The 18,020-nt window shown below is 44.0% G+C and overlaps 5 protein-coding genes and 1 long non-coding RNA gene across 8 annotated transcripts; 2 read left to right on the top strand and 4 right to left on the bottom strand.

The window, feature by feature from the left end:
* The first annotated feature begins 56 nt into the window (after window positions 1–56).
* On the top strand, window positions 57–2,905 carry LOC106743253. Its single transcript, XR_001374340.1, has 4 exons — window positions 57–99; window positions 236–465; window positions 1,952–2,043; window positions 2,589–2,905. It is a non-coding gene; the product is annotated as an uncharacterized LOC106743253 (long non-coding RNA).
* Window positions 2,906–3,939: 1,034 nt separating this feature from the next.
* LOC106743248 (RING finger protein 113A) lies at window positions 3,940–5,950 on the bottom strand. Its single transcript, XM_014616891.1, has 6 exons — window positions 5,742–5,950; window positions 5,512–5,585; window positions 5,184–5,384; window positions 4,870–5,086; window positions 4,578–4,767; window positions 3,940–4,492 (listed from the first exon to the last, which is right to left on the bottom strand). The coding sequence occupies exons 1-6, from the start codon at window positions 5,854–5,856 to the stop codon at window positions 4,312–4,314; spliced, it is 978 nt and encodes a 325-aa protein (XP_014472377.1). The 5' UTR covers window positions 5,857–5,950; the 3' UTR covers window positions 3,940–4,311.
* On the top strand, window positions 5,903–11,308 carry LOC106743245 (origin recognition complex subunit 4). 2 transcript variants are annotated; one of them, XR_001374339.1, is made up of 7 exons: window positions 5,903–5,991; window positions 6,356–6,613; window positions 6,692–7,018; window positions 7,110–7,607; window positions 7,916–8,068; window positions 8,160–8,380; window positions 10,693–11,308. XR_001374339.1 is itself a non-coding variant. In XM_014616889.1 (6 exons), the coding sequence occupies exons 2-6, from the start codon at window positions 6,398–6,400 to the stop codon at window positions 8,319–8,321; spliced, it is 1,356 nt and encodes a 451-aa protein (XP_014472375.1). In that variant the 5' UTR covers window positions 5,903–5,991; window positions 6,356–6,397; the 3' UTR covers window positions 8,322–8,923. The 2 variants fall into 2 exon arrangements, 1 of the variants encoding a protein (XP_014472375.1); XM_014616889.1 differs by lacking the exon at window positions 10,693–11,308 and having other exon boundaries at window positions 8,160–8,923.
* On the bottom strand, window positions 9,018–13,098 carry LOC106743244 (putative ammonium transporter 3). Of its 2 annotated transcripts, none has more exons than XM_014616887.1 (11): window positions 12,766–13,098; window positions 12,337–12,622; window positions 12,095–12,252; window positions 11,869–11,980; window positions 11,553–11,758; window positions 11,331–11,462; window positions 10,179–10,274; window positions 10,010–10,098; window positions 9,841–9,930; window positions 9,630–9,717; window positions 9,018–9,556 (listed from the first exon to the last, which is right to left on the bottom strand). In XM_014616887.1, exons 1-11 carry the CDS (start codon window positions 12,899–12,901, stop codon window positions 9,381–9,383), a joined length of 1,569 nt encoding a protein of 522 aa, XP_014472373.1. In that variant the 5' UTR covers window positions 12,902–13,098; the 3' UTR covers window positions 9,018–9,380. The 2 variants fall into 2 exon arrangements, with proteins under 2 accessions (XP_014472373.1, XP_014472374.1); XM_014616888.1 differs by having other exon boundaries at window positions 10,179–10,229.
* Window positions 13,099–13,203: 105 nt separating this feature from the next.
* Window positions 13,204–15,646, bottom strand: LOC106743252 (gamma-aminobutyric acid receptor-associated protein). Its single transcript, XM_014616902.1, has 3 exons — window positions 15,365–15,646; window positions 14,103–14,300; window positions 13,204–13,999 (listed from the first exon to the last, which is right to left on the bottom strand). The coding sequence occupies exons 1-3, from the start codon at window positions 15,452–15,454 to the stop codon at window positions 13,934–13,936; spliced, it is 354 nt and encodes a 117-aa protein (XP_014472388.1). The 5' UTR covers window positions 15,455–15,646; the 3' UTR covers window positions 13,204–13,933.
* Window positions 15,647–16,327: 681 nt separating this feature from the next.
* Window positions 16,328–17,940, bottom strand: LOC106743250 (60S ribosomal protein L22-like). The gene is made up of 4 exons (XM_014616896.1): window positions 17,831–17,940; window positions 17,438–17,572; window positions 17,056–17,177; window positions 16,328–16,552 (listed from the first exon to the last, which is right to left on the bottom strand). The coding sequence occupies exons 1-4, from the start codon at window positions 17,837–17,839 to the stop codon at window positions 16,405–16,407; spliced, it is 414 nt and encodes a 137-aa protein (XP_014472382.1). The 5' UTR covers window positions 17,840–17,940; the 3' UTR covers window positions 16,328–16,404.
* Between the last annotated feature and the right edge of the window lie 80 nt (window positions 17,941–18,020).

Raw genomic sequence — 18,020 nt, 5'->3', positions numbered from 1 at the left:
ATTCACTTCTTTCGCAGAAATCGAAAATTGGCTCCTAATTTGGATCGCCTCAAAAAACGAGACATTTTTTCGAGATGGAATTCGAAAATTGCCTGAAAGGTGGGAAAAAGTAGTAGCTAGCGATGAACAATACTTTGATTAATCTGTTCTCATTAATTTTGTTCTGAAATAAATGCATTTTTGACCACAAAAAAACGGACCGAACTAATTTGTACTCCGAATATTTGTCCTTAAGGTACAATCGTTGAAGGAAGCCAGAGTCAAACTCGTTAGACAGATGCGCAACAATGCGAACAATTTTACAAAGTGGAAACAGCCCCGGGAAAAAGAAATCAACAAATTAAAGATTCAAGATCGCAAGCGTGCTTTCGAAATGGTACGCTTGAAAATGCAGCACAATAAACAGGAGATCGTCTTCAAGAGGAAAATGGCGGCAGCGTTCGCCGTTAACATAAGGGGCTAAAGGTAAATTGCATCTTTTACTTATGCAGTGTTTCAAACGCTCAGAGGGGCGTAGGAGCGAGCGCCGATTCAGTTCTGCCGAAACGGTGGAGACGCGCGGGATGATCGCGCTCGTCGAACTTTATTAGTCGTTTTAATTATCAATCCACATCATACACAAGTGCACATATAGTATAGTGTAAATAACATATATAATTTTGTATCTATATATAGTGACGTACATGTGTAACGATGCATCCCCTCCGGCGAACACCGCGGCCGACCGACCATCCGTCGGCCGCGAAACGGCGCTAAGCGCCAATAAACAAATCCACACGCGGAACACGCAACCAACACGTGCTCATGTAGGTAACAACATTTGTTGTTGTTGTGAGGCACGTGTCGGAAAAACCGCGGTTTAGCGGTATAAAAGACCGCTCCGCCGTACCATCGAGACCAGACTCCGCTGGAGTCAGCCGGGATCGCAAGATCACAAGCTGCTCCGGATCCCGATCCCCAGGTCGAGAGACCGCGATGGTGCGTACGCCGTCGCTGCTGTGAGTTCGCAGCCGAATCGACATCCTGTCATCCGGAAAGTCCGAGGTCGTGCGTACGCGGNACTCTAGTCGTTGGGCTCTGCGTCTCCGGGGCATGCGAACGCCCCGGAATATCGTTCCGCATACCGCGCCGCGAATATAGGGACAACGCGTGTCTCTCCGCCGAACCTCACCGTAGGTACCACCGATCGCCGCGAACCGACCGCCGCCGGCTGCACGTTGGCTAGGCTCGCCCGGCCGACTCCACTGTTCCTGTAAGGAGGCACGATAGCGCGTGTCCTCCGCTCCGGGGGTCGACCGACGCGGGCACTCTGCGTGCGGCAATCACCGCGAGCCGCGTGCCACGACGCTGAGTCGAGCAGGTGCATTCCGCCGTTGCACTCCGATGCGAGACCGTCAAATTTAAACACCGCGAACCGTCAACACATCGCGCCAAGACATCAATACCGCGCCCGCTCACCGCCAACACCGCGAGCTCCACGGGCCGAGCGTGTCGCGACTGCTCCCGATAGATTCCGGGAAATAACAACAACCAAGCCGACGTCACCACGTAAACACGGGATTCCGTCCGTCAATATTGTCATCCGAATATTACTGGTGTGAACCACCGAGATTAAAGCACGGCCCGTCGACAAGATCGACTTGTAGTAAACCACGTGGAATAATTTAATAAACCGCTTATTATTTCCACGCGCATTCGATCATTCGTTCACTCACTCACTCACTCACTCATCCACTCACACGCTCGCACACTCGCACTACAAAGACCCCTGGACATCCGGCGAGCTACGCCAGGGCTACCGACACCGAAACACGGTCGACCAGCGAAACCGAAACGACCACCCCGTCGGCCGGGACGAACGTCCACCGATCGACGGAGGCTGGGTCACACATGTACTAACTTTGAGTTCGTTAAATTTGTAACATTGTTGCTTCCTTTCTTGTGCGACCAGATGAAATGTCGTTTGATATATGACCTTGGCGTCCGCAACGTTGTGAATTCTGTTCCATCTTGTACTTGCTCTGGTTTCTGAAAAAGCAATCTGTGAGTGATAAACCACACTTATATTTAGAGTAGACTGTTAATCTTGGTCTGACTCGACAATTTCTTTCTGAAGATCGGCGATTTGCGTATCACGCAAATCTATTAACATTGCAAGAGTTGCACACTCCCTCTTCATTGGGATTGTTGCTTTTTTTCAATTGCTCCAACTGATAAGACAAGGCGGCTCTGTCTTGCATCAGTTTTTCAAGAGACAAGTTCGCGTCTATCGTCGCCATTAANCGCGTCTATCATGGCCATTAACACTTCCAATTCTTGAGCCACCCACGTTTTCATCTCATCCTTACTGTTATAACACCTTTTTTTCTCTTGCCGTTCCATCGCCTTCTTCTGTATCTTCAATGCAACCTACGCATAAATTTGTGATTTGATGGCGAGCGACTACAGTCGCCTGTCGTATGATGCATATGGCGTCTTATGGAAAGCGACTATAGTCGCCGCCCGTCGTAGCGAAAAGGTCGAGATAGACGAAGTTTTCTTGTTAAATTGGAGGAATATAAGTAATAATAATTTCTTTAATATTCTAGGATATAAAATGTTACAATATTGGGCTTAATGGTCAAGACCGGTAGTGATAAGACCCCATTCAATGGGTACCAATTAGGAGGAGACTCCGAAAGTCTCAACCCCGAGAGAATAGATATTGGAGATCCCGGAGTACCCCCGTGCCCTAGAGACGAGTTGCCAAACTTCGTGCTAGCACGGAGTCGTAGCGACCGGACGGCAGTTACCGTGGAAAGGGGTTTACTCAAGGAACAGAAAGACACACAATTTGGAAAAATCGCAGCCCGTACACGCTCACTGTTCTGCCGAACAGAGTGCTATCAGAGACGAGAACAGTCTTCTCCAAAAAAAAAAAAAGGCTCAGGAGGCAGGTGCCATGGTAGGACCGAACTACCTGGCTCTACTGGCTCCGAGCGCTTCTACGGAGTGCTCCTATATAGCTGCGAGCGAGCAATCTAGCTCGCGGGCTGATCAATCGGACGCCGCGCCACCTCGCGGCGGGCGCGGCTAGCTGCGGCGGCGAAGATCCAGCGTGCGCGAGACTTTCTCGCCTGTCGCGCTGCAACCCGGCGGTCGAGCCTCGCTCGATCTGCAACACGCACCTTCGGACTTGATTAAATCGTTAGGATGATTCGAGAGACATATTTGGGAAAAGGCTTTTTGGTAAAACTAACTTCCTGGGCGAAATCGTAATGGCATGAACCCCGGTGCACGTCTCAACAAGAAGCCTTCGAAGTTCTCTCATCGTGTAATGTCTTACCAATTTGACTAACAATTGTTTCACCTGAGCGAAGGCGGAATCTTTAAAATTCGATTGTTACAACTAGAAAGTCTCACTTCGACGTATGATAGGTATGCGAGGTATCTTACTCCGCAATAAGATAGTTCTAAGAATGCGTTATAGTTCCAAATCCGCAGATATCTACAACGAGCCGTTTAAGTGGTAAGTCACGAACAAGGCTTGTTGGCTTTAGGTACTTTGAAATACATTCGATACCTTGGTAAATGTAACCTCTCACTCTACTCGTGCGACATTCGCTAACTTAATTCTCGATGTATTATCTCGTCAGTTTCCAAATGAATTGAAACCACAAATTTCTGTTTCCTTTTAGGAAATCTCATGTTTTGGAACCTAAGGAAACGAAATTTATAGGTTTTGAGTTTTTCAAAATCTTAGGTTTTGGAAGGTTTTCTCGCTTATGTATCGCTTTTATTCAGTGTTAACAACTTGTTTTAGAGTCACTAGTATCTAAACTGAACACTTAGAGCTATGTTATAGGTTAGCAGTGTTATTTCAATGGTTTATAAGTCAAAAATATTGTGCCACCTGGAGGGTGCATTGGAAACTGACGGGTTAATGATTAAATTGTTAAATTAATATTGATACAATTTTTATTAATTGATATCAATACATAAACTCAATTGCTACTCTAAGCTCTAATATTGTCGGTGATCCGCTCTCGAGGCGATCCATGGCCGGTATTCATGGTCAGGTCTTATATTTAAGATTGTCTTGAGTTTATCTTCAGATTCTGTACGTGACGTTTCGTTGGCTACGGATGCGTCTGAAGATGAATTTAAGGCGGTTTTAAATACAAGATTTGACTATGAATAGCGGCCTATGTGATAAATTCGCAGTGTGCTAAAGTTATTACAATATTTATACCATCATTCGTCGATAAATCGCGCGTATAAAAACAGAATCACTGTATCTATACATGAAGACTGGGATTATATTGTTTTTTGTCAATCATCATCGGAGTCGTCGCTTGTTGCATTCATCTTCTCTTTATCCTCCAGTTTGGTCCGTGCGATAAGTTCTTTCGCTGGATTAAAAGTGCCATTAGTCTGGGTGTTGCATATGTAACATCGTGTGCTTTTTTTATATTGCTCCAAAGCACACTTTTCGCAAAAATAATGCTTGCACCTGAAACAAACAGCGAATTGGCTCATTAATCATGAACGCTATAGAGAGAGCGAGAGACCGAGAATACTTTGTTGGCGACACAAACTTTGTGACAACCGGATCTGTAAAACTGTCCCGACAAATAAAACACTTGAACGGCAAGTTGTCTTCGTCGCTATCGATCTCGTATTTTTTATCATCCTCATCCCCACTGTCGTATTCTCCGCTTGCGGCCTCTCTCTCTAATTGCCATCCCAATTTGTAATCCGAACGGTCGTGAAGAAACTTACAGCTATCTGTGTGACAAAAAATATCGAGCATTTATATTATAACACTGATTTTAAAGATTTGAAGAATTTTTCTTTGGAAAAGTAATTAAATTATGCTATGTCGTGTACCTCCAAAACCACAGAAACCAGTTTCTTTGTAATCTTTACATATGTCAGGCTGATAATCCCATCTCACTGTCGCTCTAAGATTAGAAGGTGCTCTGATTGGTCCTTTACGCACCATCCCGCTGGACGCATTTCCTGCTGCTGTATCTTTCTTCTTATAATATTGTACATAATTATTCAAACCTCTGTAGATCTTGTCATCCTCCTTTCCCTCTAATTCCTGATAAGCAAGAATGAATGTTGTCCCAATGTTGCTTCTTCAAGAAATCGAGTCTATATTCAATCAATATACCTGATGTCATTTATTCAAAATATACCTCATTTATCTTTTGAGCTTTTTCAAACAGTGCCTGAGCATCTCTGTCTTTCTCCGTTTCTGTTTCCAGAATAGCTGTTGCTCCTTGGTCACTCGGACCAGCTGGCAGAGTGGTTCTGCTGCTCTTGTAGGAAACAGTTATGCTGTCATCTTCACTGTCGTTATTATAACTAGTTTTCTCTTGTTGCTTCTTCACGTTTGTCTGTGGAAACAATAGACACGTTGAAAAATGTCAGATGTTACATATCCTAATTTTACGTCAAATAAGTGTAAATGTGACGAGTAACAGGTTAGGTGATATATGATTATGTATATCGCGAAATACCCACACTTTGTATCATAGGATTGTGCTCGTCCTGCCTCTTCTCTTTCTTAACCACCGTGGTCTCATCCTCGCTGCTGTCTGCGGAGAAATTACAACGAAATCATTGATCCGCAACACGGCATGTTTATTCGCGACAACCTAACCTATAATCGCTGCCCGAGCAAATCTGTCTAATTGAAGCGCGACGTCTATAAGTAGCTCACATCCGAATCGATATTTGTTATAACGGCTTACCGTCGCCGCCGTCCGCTCCTTTCCGTTTCCTCGTAGCGTTGCTCCGGTTTTTGCGCCTTTTAAATAGAAAAGTGCAGTTCTTCTTCTCCGGCGGCTGTACTGCGTCGTCATCCATGTTTGTTTCGTAAACACCGTCCACCAGCGTCTGTTCGGCCAGTGATTATTTTTTCACCACCTGAGCAGTATTATTTCTCGCGTTACGGCACGCGACACCGTGGCCGAATAATCGATCGAACATTTCATCCTAAAGGTCTGTCTGAGTTCATACAAAAATTACATTTTTCCAGTCATTGATTTTTTGCTTTCTCACAGATGGGTTATGTTTTCTACCGCATTGAATATATGCTGTATATTTATAAATATCGTATATCCCGAGTTCTCTCGGGTACAAGTAAAAAAAAATATATAATTATCTTATTTATAGTATTAACACAATTAAAAAACGTCTGTAAAAAGTGGGATTAACGTGATATCGGAATAATGAGACAATCTGAAGAAACATTTTGTGTGTTACAAGAGTTTATACTTGATTCTCATTGATTTATAAAATGCTTTAAGGGCATACCTTTATTAGGGAGTTTTTTTTTTTTTTTAATAAACCCAATTATTTACAGGTCTTCCACTTTAATAGCAGATTGTGCATCAAGTAGGAGAGCATGAGTAAGAAGAAAAATATGGCTATCGACTTTCAGGACAACATGATACTGCTCACACGAAAATACCTGAAACGTAAAATAATGTGTCCCGAGACTAAATTTAGACATCACGTTAAGGAGCGGCTGCACGTGTTGGAATTGGTGAAGCGTACCGTCGAAATGGGCGAAAGTAACTCCGCGTTGTTAATTGGGCCCAGAGGTAGTGGGAAAACAATGGTATAATCTCTTGTTTACATTCTTCATGTAAAATATCAATATATATATGATTGATACTGACAACTTGTATAATTTCAGCTTGTTAATAGCGTCTTGAAGGAATTGTCGGCTTTGAAGAGCTTTAAGGACAACGCTCTGATAGTGAATCTCCATGGATTGGTTCACACCGACGACCGGCTGGCGCTGAAAGATACGACTCGTCAGATGCAATTGGAGAATGTGGTCGGCGATAAGGTTTTCGGCACGTTCGCGGAGAATCTGTGCTTTCTTTTGGAGTGTTTGAAATCTGGCGACAAGAAACTCTCCAAGCCGGTCATCTTCATACTTGACGAATTCGATTTGTTTTGCGAGCATCACAATCAGACGCTGTTGTACAATCTGTTTGACGTTGCTCAGTCGGCACAGGTAAATGTCTGAATGTTATTCTGAGGAAAGTTACAAATTTGATATAACAAGAATTACACGCAAATGTAAATATGAAACATTCGTGTTGCAGGTTCCGATATGCGTGTTAGGGATAACTTGTAGATTAGACGTTATAGAGTTGTTGGAGAAGCGAGTGAAATCGCGATTCTCGTATCGTCAGATATTCCTGTTGCCCGGCGACACGTCATCCACGGAGCAACCCGCGTCCGCATTCGACGATCGGCTGGAGCTCTTTCAGCATCTTCTAAGCTTACCCGACGACGAGAATGTAAATAAAATCGAACAGCAATACGACGATTGCACGATAGATCCGCAATTCGGGTCTATGTGGAACGAGTACATCAAGAGTCTAACTACTAACGTTACGATGGTGAACCTGCTGAAGAGGATGTATCATATCGACGTGAGCGAAAGGCGCTTTAGGAATTTCCTCGCGGTCGCGGTCTCAACGTTATCCGAGAAACATCAGAAGTTGGAGGTGAACGATTTCGTGGAGGCGAGTAAGATCTTTTCGCAGGACGACAAAGTGCTGATGCTCGAGGGATTATCCATTTTAGAAATGTGTTTGGTAGGTACATCAGCTGCGGTATCGCGCGATATACGATCAACGGTCGGGAAATAAGACGTAATTATTACCGAGATAATTTGCTTTCATCAACGGCTTGGAAACTGCGTAACTTTTATTTTCATTAGTAAGATAACAGAAAGTGTGATGACTAGTTATTTCTTGTGTTATCTCTAGTGGTAACGTGAACAAATTATTCCCTAAAATGTGTAACGACAACAGTAATAGGTTATTTTTCGAAAATAACTTTTTCAAATTTGGATACAGTCGATATACGTTTGACGATAAGAAAATATCTTTTTTTTTTTTAGATCATAGCAATGAAACAAGAAACAGAAATTTTCGACGACGAGCCGTTGAATTTCGAAATGATTTACAATCGTTACATCAAATTCGCAAATCAGAATTCCTCCATACAATCTGTCCAGAAGCCGGTGATCATGAAAGCTTTCGAGCATATCAAGGTAAGAGATACTTTAATGAGAAGAGAAAGATCACTTTTTCTCATTAAGAATATACGTGGATCAAATCTGAGTAATCATATGCATTCTCTAGAACCTGGAGATCTTGCTGCCAGTTGGACATTCGAATATGAGAGTCGAAAAGGAGTATCAATATTATAAATTTACGTTGACATCGAAGCAAGTTATGGAGGCTGTGAAAAATTACCCGGGTCTTCCCACGGAAGTTTCTCAGTGGGCGGCGAGCAGTATATAATAACGGTGTGCTCGCGAGTCCACGTACACCCAACCTATTGTGTTCCACAAAGTTACACAGTAAGTTTTTTCTATCTTAGACGACGTTCTTGTAAAGCAAATTTAAATATTGAAATGTTTTCTATCATATCGATAGACGCGAGGTAGCTTAGTATAGTAGAATGGAAGAGGAAAAAGAAAAAAAAAACAGTGTACTAATCTCATTCAAGTACATTATTTCTACGTTGAACGTAATCGCATATTTTGCGTGCCCGTCACGCGTATATTCATGTTTTTTAATTAACGAGACCGCCATAAAAACGAAATAACATGCCCTCCAAGAAACGTGTGATACTATATAGTCTTATACATTTCAAAAGTGCTTACGAATCTTCCATTTTCCCATACGTATATCCAGTTTACGTTCTACAGTAATTATTGAGTCTGCGAGAGTTCGCCATAGGTCTTGAAAACGTCCACGCTATTCAGAACAGAAGATCGTTCCGACCGACGTGAAAACATATATAATAAAATAAATTGTAAATATTCTTAATTCTGCTAGTGCAAAGTGTCTGACGTAAAAGGAAACGGTATTTTGTGAATATGTATTAACTGTGGTCGTCAGGGACAGTTCCTGCTGATATACATATATACGAAGTAGAACGTCCGGTGTAATCGTTCTCGGCATGTAAAACCACCGATAGAGAATGCATAAATATTTATGGAAACATTTATTTCCTATGAATGATGTATATCAACATAGGCACTTTGTCGTTGAGTGCCACGGATGATTAGCTATTTAACTGAAACAACGCCCGTGTGCCACAGACTGTAACGTGTAAAAATTTAATTTTCCCGTGATCCTATTTATCATATCCATTTATCTCTGTATATGTATGTGTGTGTGGGTGTGTGTGGGTGTGTATGATCACTATTTATTGGCGTGAATGCGTGAGAATTGGAATATCTAAAACGTGCACGTGTATACGTTTATACATTTGTAATAAATTTACATCCGACTGAGTATTAATATAAATCTCGTTGGGACTTTCTTCCTCCCCCTCGTACCCCCGCTTCGTCTCTAGTCCACCCAGGCGAACGGTGACTTCCGCTCCGTGGACAACTCGGAGTCCAGATCGGCGATCGTTCTGATCTGAGAGTTTCTCGGCACCAGCTTCTTCGACGGCTGTCGCTTAGCGGATTTGGCGAAATTTTCGAGCTTCTTGAGCTGCAGCTGAGTAACGAACGAATCGTGACCTGTGATAGAAATACGCGTCGCCAGTTACGATTAGGTGGCTTGATTCGATAGGCGGAGATAATCTCGTCTCACCTGGATTGCCTCCCACGGCAGGTACTTCCTTCAGTCTGTTCTCCATGGAGAATGGCCGAAACGCCGACATGGCGCGACTGAGACCTATCTGCAAACGTACACGCGTCCGAATCGAATCGGAAGTAATGATCAAAATTGAAGAATTAGAAAGGCAAAATCGGGGGAAATTGAGAACCCGAAGGATGAAATGTTGCGAAGAGAAAATTCACACCTTTGTATGACGTATGCTGTGTTCCACGAGATCCGCTCCGAGTACCTCTTCGTGGACCGACATCCTAATCGGTATGACCTTGTCTATGATCTGCAAAAGATCGGATGCTTCTTGCGCATTTGATATCTCCCTTGAGATGTAAGTAGCAATCTAAGTCCACACAAGTTACCCATAATAGGACGATCGAACTGCAGAAGCTCCAAATTGATAGACACAGAGCGGACAAGCTCTGCACTCCCAGGAGATACCAGCCGCCTCCTGAGAATTCACGAAAGAGTCGGTGAAGAGAGACGAAACGATCCGGGGACAAATTCGTGCGATTATCGTCGTATACGAACCCTTGAACAAGCCCTTTCGGCCACCGGTGGTGTCGAGGGGATACGGGTCGTCTGCGAATAAGCCGATAGCTATGACTCCCCAAATGCCAGTTACGCCTGTATTTAACACGTGGTTACATTATCGCGCCCATTATCGCGCGAGCACGATTATTAACATTATTTCCATGTCGCCATCGCTCCTATCACATATCTCACACGTGTTGTACGCACATTGTTTATGCACCATTGTTTAGATATAAATAGCCGTTCGCGACGATGAAAAACTTACTTGGCGTTTTGGCACTCAACGTTTTATTTTCGTACACGAACTCGTGCGACGCAATCATGCGTAATTTTTGTTTCGTACGCGTTTGATTTAATTTCATTTTTGGTTATTGATGTTACGGAAGCATGGGGAACGGCTACTCATTGGACGAAATATGGATATCTGATTAATATTAAATAATTCAAATGTATAATAAAAAGCTTTTCAGATTCACAGTCATGTGAAATACTACAGAAGCTAAAGTTGCAGGTAAAGCTTGATTGAACCAACCCCGAGAAGATTTTCATCAAAAATTGCTGTGGTGATCGTCAAAGCAGGTGTGTGTCTTTGGAGCGAATTCATGATATGATTTATAGTGTTTTTTTGTATTACGATTGAAGAAAACTTAAAGTAAGATCGAGACGTTTCGTATCTTGTACTTTTGTGTCAGAATTTAATAAATTTGAGTGATCTTCATTTGCCATTTTGGCTTCTGTCGTATGTTTCGTATCTTACACGAACGTTAGATAATTATTTTATACAATATATTATTATCGTTATTGTATATTACGATCCAGAAATCCCACCATCTGGCAGTTCTGCGTGTAGATAGTATTTCCGTCGATATGCAGCTGACACTTAGGCCGATATTCATAAGTCAGATCTTATATTTAAGGTCGTCTCAAGTTCACCCTCCGACGTTTCGCAACCAATGAAATGAACCGTACAGAACCTGAAGACGAACTTAAAACGGTCTTATATATATATATATATATATAAGATCCGACTGATGAATCCCAGCTTTAAAAGAATTCATAAGAAGATGACTTGACCGGCGAACTACCTTAATTAATCCCGATATTTGCTTCCGAAAGAGCGGTAATTGCTCAGCAATTACAATTGCGTACCGTGAGTGGCGGCGGCTCCCACAGGATCGTCGATATGAATCTTATCGAACGCCGGCATCGCGACGCACGTGATGAAGCCGCCTATCATCCCGACGACCACCGATTCCCAGGCTCTGTACAGGAAGCAGCCACCTAGCGCAACGTGGGTGGCGATGAGTTCTTAGAAAATCGCGTCGGAATCGTTTACCTTGCCTCCGCTCAGGTATTCGCTCAGGTATGTACCAGTAATCGCCACCAACGCGCCCAGGATGCCGTTTATCTGGCTGAGAATGTCGATCCCGTTCGGATTCGTTAGGCTGAATCCCAGACCGACCAGGCCGCCCCCCATGCTACCCATCATCGTGGAGACGGCCGCGCGGGCGGCGTATTGCCATCGTTCGCCGGTCACCCCGTAAGTACTGCCGCTGTTGAAGGCCAGCCAGCCCCACCTGAGATTTACAATTTATACACCGTCGCCCTCACACGATCTCGTTTCCCTCTCTCTCTCTCTCTCTCGTCGCATATCCGCGGAAATTCGCTCGGATTACGCTCTCTTTACCATAGCACAAACAGTCCCATAATCGCGTTGACCGGGCATCCAAGTGGCAGAGGATCGATCCCGTTGTCGTATCGGCCTATTCTGGGTCCGAGCATGATGGCGCAGGCGAGCGCTGCGGGCAAACCGAACAGCGGGGTGAATCGACGTACTTTCGTCACGCGAATCGCCGATCGATCGCGATGAATCAATCGATCAGTCCTCGCCTCTCATGAGAAGCAAGAATTACCCGAAATACCGCCGACCAGGTGGACCGGTCCGGAGCCAGCGATATCGACGACACCCAGCTGATTCAGGAAACCGTGGTCACCCCAGACCCAGCCGGCTGGCAGGCAGTACACGATGGTGTTGAGGAACGAGAAGATGCAGTAGGCCTTGAAGTTACACCTGGAAACGAAATCACCGGCTTTCACCGAGGGCCGATCGGGCTTTCCCGGCCGCGTCGACGTCGTCAGCCGCGTGGTCAATTACCGTTCGGCCATGGCACCGCTGACGATGGTCGTCGAGGTGGTGGCGAAGCTCAACTGGAAGAGGAACGCGGCGCAGATCGCCCCCATGTACTCGTCGTCGATTGGAGGATCTATGAAGAGACCTCCGCTGCCGACGAAGGGGTTGCTGGGCTCCTTCAAACCGAAACTGAATCCGAATCCGAAGAACCAGTAGGTCAGCCCGCCAAGTACAATATCGACCACGTTCTTCATCATGATATTGACCTCGTTTTTCAGGGAGACGCAACCGGACTCCAGCATGCCGAAACCTGTCGGAGATCAGTGTGAGAGGACTGCAGGTGGATGGGGTTGCAGAATGTACGATGCGTCACGTACGAATCGTTTTAACACTCTGACGAAATGAAACGAGATCAGTGATCGTCGCGCGTTGTTGCTATTTTCAGCGTGTTACCTGTTTGCATCGTAAAGATCATGAAGGAGCTAGTGACGATCCAGTTGCTGTCCTCCTGGCCGAGATTGTACATCGGACTGATGTATCTGACGTCGGTGGTATTTGTCCCGTTTCTCTCGGAACCGTTCACTTCCATGGTGTCCAAACCCGCACGATCGGCAGAAGCGAGTCGACTGCCGAAACCTGGCCGCTCCTCGTCGTCACACACGCGAGACACGGAGTATTCGCTCGCGACAAACAAGTTAACAATTCAGGATGTACGGACAAAACAAGTCTGACTGCGATATCGGAATAGATATGTCGCGTCTGTCAGCAACCGATCAAGCTGGCGGTCTTCTGTCAGAGGGAAGGGATTAACGGACGGTAAGACCAAGAAGGAGGTATCTCTACGAACAAAAAGAAGAAGGTGGAGAAATGGCATACTCGGTCGACGGTCGATCATGTTTTAACTTTTTTTTATTGGCCTTACATCCAGCCGTTACAGAAAATTTTTCTCTCTGCTTGCATATCCAACAATTCGCCTTCGTTACTTTTTCCCCCTCGTGACCAAATAATACATTAATGTAAAAGAATAACGCTAGCCTAAATCGAAGAGAACGATATTTGTCGTGTATATCATTATTCTGGTACCTGGTTCGTCTATAAAATATTCCAAATTTCTAGTAAAGAATGAACATGATCTGCCCATTACGACCATAATGTGCATTAAAACGTAACGTATATAAATGAACAGCAAGTATCAGCATGATTTGGTAATACAAAGACTTTTTTTTTCATTTTTTTCGATTTTTTCTCAATGGCCAACGGCTCTCTCAATTACTAAGTTATTACACACTCATCACATAATTTTGCATCAATTAGTCATTCTTACAATCCTATAGTGACCTATGCCCTCTCAGGTGGCAAAGAAAGAATGGAATCGAGAAGTGACACCGCTTTTTTTTGTTATCGTTAAGAGACAGTTATGTAGACAGTTGTTTTTTTTTTGTAGAAGCAAATGTAGGGTGCAGCGTCGAGACATAAATTTTTACACATAGTGTATTTTGATAGATGTAATTTTGTATACACTTTTCGAAAGCGCTTCTATGAGGACTACGTTGAGAGATGGTCGATTTTCGCTGCTGAATCCTTTCTTTCTGTTTTGGCAATCTCGCTCGTCCAAGTAGATTTAGTTACCGTACACATTTTCATCGCTGTAGGCTATATATAGGAAGAAATCTTCCTCGTGATGTTCCTGGTGAAATTCCGATAAGAATCATGCGTAAGTGATTGACAATAAAGACCGAGCGGTCTTACTCAATGTACGTAGCTCGCATAAGATCATTTGTCTCAATTACCGCATAGAGAGAACCCATAGTGGCGCTCGTTGGAGGAATGATGTTGTTGACGAAGAAGAATAAAGCGTCCTCGGGACGTAAATGAATCCTCTTGCGGATTAGGAAGTAAAACTGACCGACGGTGAGGTCGGATGGTACCAGGTACTTTTGTTTATCGAGATCGCTGATCTTTGCCTTAGGTGCCTTCTCAACTATCACCTACAACAGCATTTACAACACGCCTGTATTTTCGATACTTCCTGTGACCGACGAAATCGTCAATCCGACCGAACGTTGGAGATTCGCGCGTTTTGTCGGTGAACCGAATCGGGTTTATAACCTTTGGCACGTTGCCGGAACCGGAGTGTGTACTGCAAAATACGCACCTGGTATCCGGTGCTTTGAAACTCGAAAAGCCGAGCTTTGAATCTCGTCCAATCGTTGAATAACAGGGCCCGTGTGCGCTCGAGTCTACCTTGATCGCACACGTTCCTCCTCCCCCTGCCACCCTCCCCCCTCCTCCCTAAAACCGCCGTCACATGGTCGCTTATCGTGTACGCTATGCGATCTGCACAATTTCACTCCCTCGTTTCGTCATGTTTCATCCGCGTTAACAATCGTTCGGAGGCGGATAAAAAAAAAATCCGCACGTACCTCGACGGCGAAATTGTCGCGCGATAACGGAATGACGGTTTCTTCAAACTTCCCGCGGAAGTGGAAAGTTCAAGAGTAAATTCGGCGTCGGCCGCGAAAGGTAAAAGCAGGCAGCGAGAAGAAAGGATCTCCCGATAAGTCGCAATCTTTACCAAATGTGGCGCAATAGCTCGGACAGCTGGTGAGGCAGCGACGAGACGGTGAACCACCTTTGTTTATCGTAATCTACCACCGAGGCCGATCCGACGATTCGTTTCGCGCGGGTGGCAGCGCGAGCACGCACGGCAGTTCATCGTGTTACACACACGTAATGGATCAATACGGCGCGGGGAGGAGGGTCGACGAAAAAAAGGGCCGCGCGAAAAGGCGTAATTTCGTCGCGACAGGCGTCCCGTTGAGAAATCGTGCTTCGTCATCGAGAAACGCGGGTTAGAGCGCGACGGCGCGCAATTAAGACGACCTTGGTCCCCGTCGGGCTGGGGAACCCCTTGCGAAAGCGCGATCGGATCGCCCGTTCGTCGTCTAGAAAATTCTTAGCACGAGAGAGAGAGGACGTAAGATTCGGTTATTAACAGTCGTGCGAATATCGACGACGAAGATGGTGCGAGGAACTCGTCGTGTGTACTCACAGGCACGCGATCCGGGTATTTCCGTCGTATCTTTTCGCCCTCAGCCTTCCGTTTCTCGAATGGATGCTCTTCCTTGTACTGAAACTTCATGATCCCCGCTTGCCAGGGGACAGCAGTACGACGACACTGACGTTCCTCGTCTCGATCGTGTATCCTCGCGATCCGACGACTTACTCTCTCTTCCCGAGCGAGCTTGATTGGACGAACAGAGGCGACGACACGGCCAGACGCGACGACACGACACTCTCTCGGGGACACTTCTGTCACAACAATCGTCGTGCGTCACTGTGACTGCGCACTCGCGCGGCGTTCTGCGCCACACGAGTTCCTCCGCCGCGCAGAAAGTAGTTCCGCCGGACGTGACATGAATTTTTGAGAATCTTTCGCGACGAACGATGGAACCGAACTCGAAGGGAGCTTACTTTCGACTGAGACTTTCGCTCTAGTGACCTGTTGGCACTTTTTCTAGGAAACCGTGAACAACCACTTGTTTCACTTGGGTAATGGTGTAACAAAGTGCACTTAGGGAGAGACGGGAATAACCGTCGATGGTGCAGATAGGGTGCAATTCGTGACGCACCTGAACTTCAGTTGCGTTCACAGGACACGAGCGATCAGTGATTATTGGTCTTTACTGTTAGATGATCTCTAAATTTAGACCAATTGTGTCGACGAATTATGCAATCGTTGCGTTTTTTAAATTATGCGACGTTATTCGAACAACTTTCTCCAGATTCATCTCTAATTAAACCGTGATTAACCATGTTGATACAATTGCCGATAAGTGAATCATAAATCTACTTCGAAACGTTTGCAGTACAAAGGTTGATCACAACATACTAATTGAGGAATATGACACATGTATACTTGTATCACGCACAAATATGAATGTTATAATTTGATATGGAATGAGATTATGAATAATTTTCATCTTTGAAGCAGACATAGAACTAGAAAGAAAAATACTTGATTTCGTTTCTTTATTGATGCATTTATTTACAGATACCTCTGAAACCGAATATCAAAAGAATAAAAAAAGTTTACTCGGCATCCTCCTCATCGTCATCTTCCTGGCTGTTAATCTGGAAGTACCGTAGTTCATACGTGTCTTTGTCTTTAGATACTACTCTCAACCAGTCACGCAATTTGTTCTTCTTCAAGTACTTCTTCGTCAAGTACTTGAGGTACCTATTGAAACACAGTTTTCCAAATTAGTGCAAATATTGCTCTTTCTGTAACTTATATTAGCAACCGGAGTTGCCTAACATAACCTTCATCAGGATAGAATGAATAGAACAGGACAGAATAGAATTTTGTAACAGACAGAAGAGCCTCAGAGATTCTCAGAATAACTGAAATTAATAATTTTAAAATATCTTACCTCTTTTAATTCAGTTTATTTATTTAGTAAAAGTTATTTACTATTATATTATGAAATAATAAGAGCCTCAAATTATCTTCTATCTGAATTAAGCTAATTTCTACAAAACTCAGGCCAATGTTCCTAATTGGATCTTATATTTAAGACCGTCTTAATCGTTCATCTTTAGATGCTGTGCAGCTTATTTCGTTAACTATGAAGCATCTGAAGGTGAACTTAAAACAGCCTTAAATATAAGATTTAACTGAATATCAGCTTTAGTTTTTATGGTCCAATTTATAATTAATTAAAGAAAAACGATGCCACTCACCGCTTTGAGAAATCAACATCGCTGTTGACGGAGAGTTTCATCTTGTTACGTTCCAACGTAACATTGTTACCAAAGTTACCAGTCTTACCATTAACTTTGATTCTTTCGTGCAGGTATTTTTCCTGAAAATCGATACATTGCAATTATTAGTCTTAACAACAACGATGTGATACTAAAATTTGATTAGTCATCATAATTCATAACAATCGCTGCTTTAAATTTAAATAGGCTAATATTTATGATATGGCTGTACGTATAGGTTATGAATTCAAGAGGTTATGTAGATAGATACGGCACGTGATGATAGATACATATTATTGCAATGTTCCCGTGTCATAAAAGAGAAATATTATAATGTACGCTAAGATGCCGTGCAACTTACGAAATTGGCTACATCCATGATATTATCCTCAACGGGATGAGTGCAGTCAATCGTAAATTTCACGGATACCTTCTTCTTTTGTCCCTTGCCTCGAAGGACTTGCTTCTTAGCGGGACCCTTGGCTTTCTTCGGCTGCTACAAATTCGCGAACAGAATGTTTTACACGACGATGTTACGTTTACCATTTCTGTACGGAACACATACGGGGCCACGCGATGCTTCGAAAAAGACATGAAAATCCGACACAATCAGACCGATCCCAGGATAAAATAAGGAAATCGTTATTGCACAATTGACAAATCGCATATGCTCTTTCTGATTTTAATATTATTTCGAAGGGATTCTGCCGTATTCGCAGATAATCGCGGCTTCCTTGGTGGAGCGCAAACTTACCGGTGCCATGTTTATGAATCCTCAAAGAACGAGAGACTGAGCTCCAGCAAGCTGTGGCGCAATTGGCGTGTCAGTATAGGTGTAGCGATGATCGATATACGGCCGATAAGTCGATGTTCGATTCATCCCGTTTCTTTAAAGGGTCGATCGTATACTCGACCCTTTTCCTTGATATGAATAGAGACCAAAT

This window comes from Dinoponera quadriceps, unplaced genomic scaffold (genome assembly GCF_001313825.1).
Source record: "Dinoponera quadriceps isolate SergipeBrazil2010 unplaced genomic scaffold, ASM131382v1 scaffold616, whole genome shotgun sequence".
In the NCBI taxonomy this organism is placed as follows: Eukaryota; Metazoa; Arthropoda; class Insecta; order Hymenoptera; family Formicidae; genus Dinoponera; species Dinoponera quadriceps.
The sequence above is the reverse complement of the archived record's forward strand: the minus strand, read 5'-3'. Positions and strand labels throughout refer to the sequence as shown.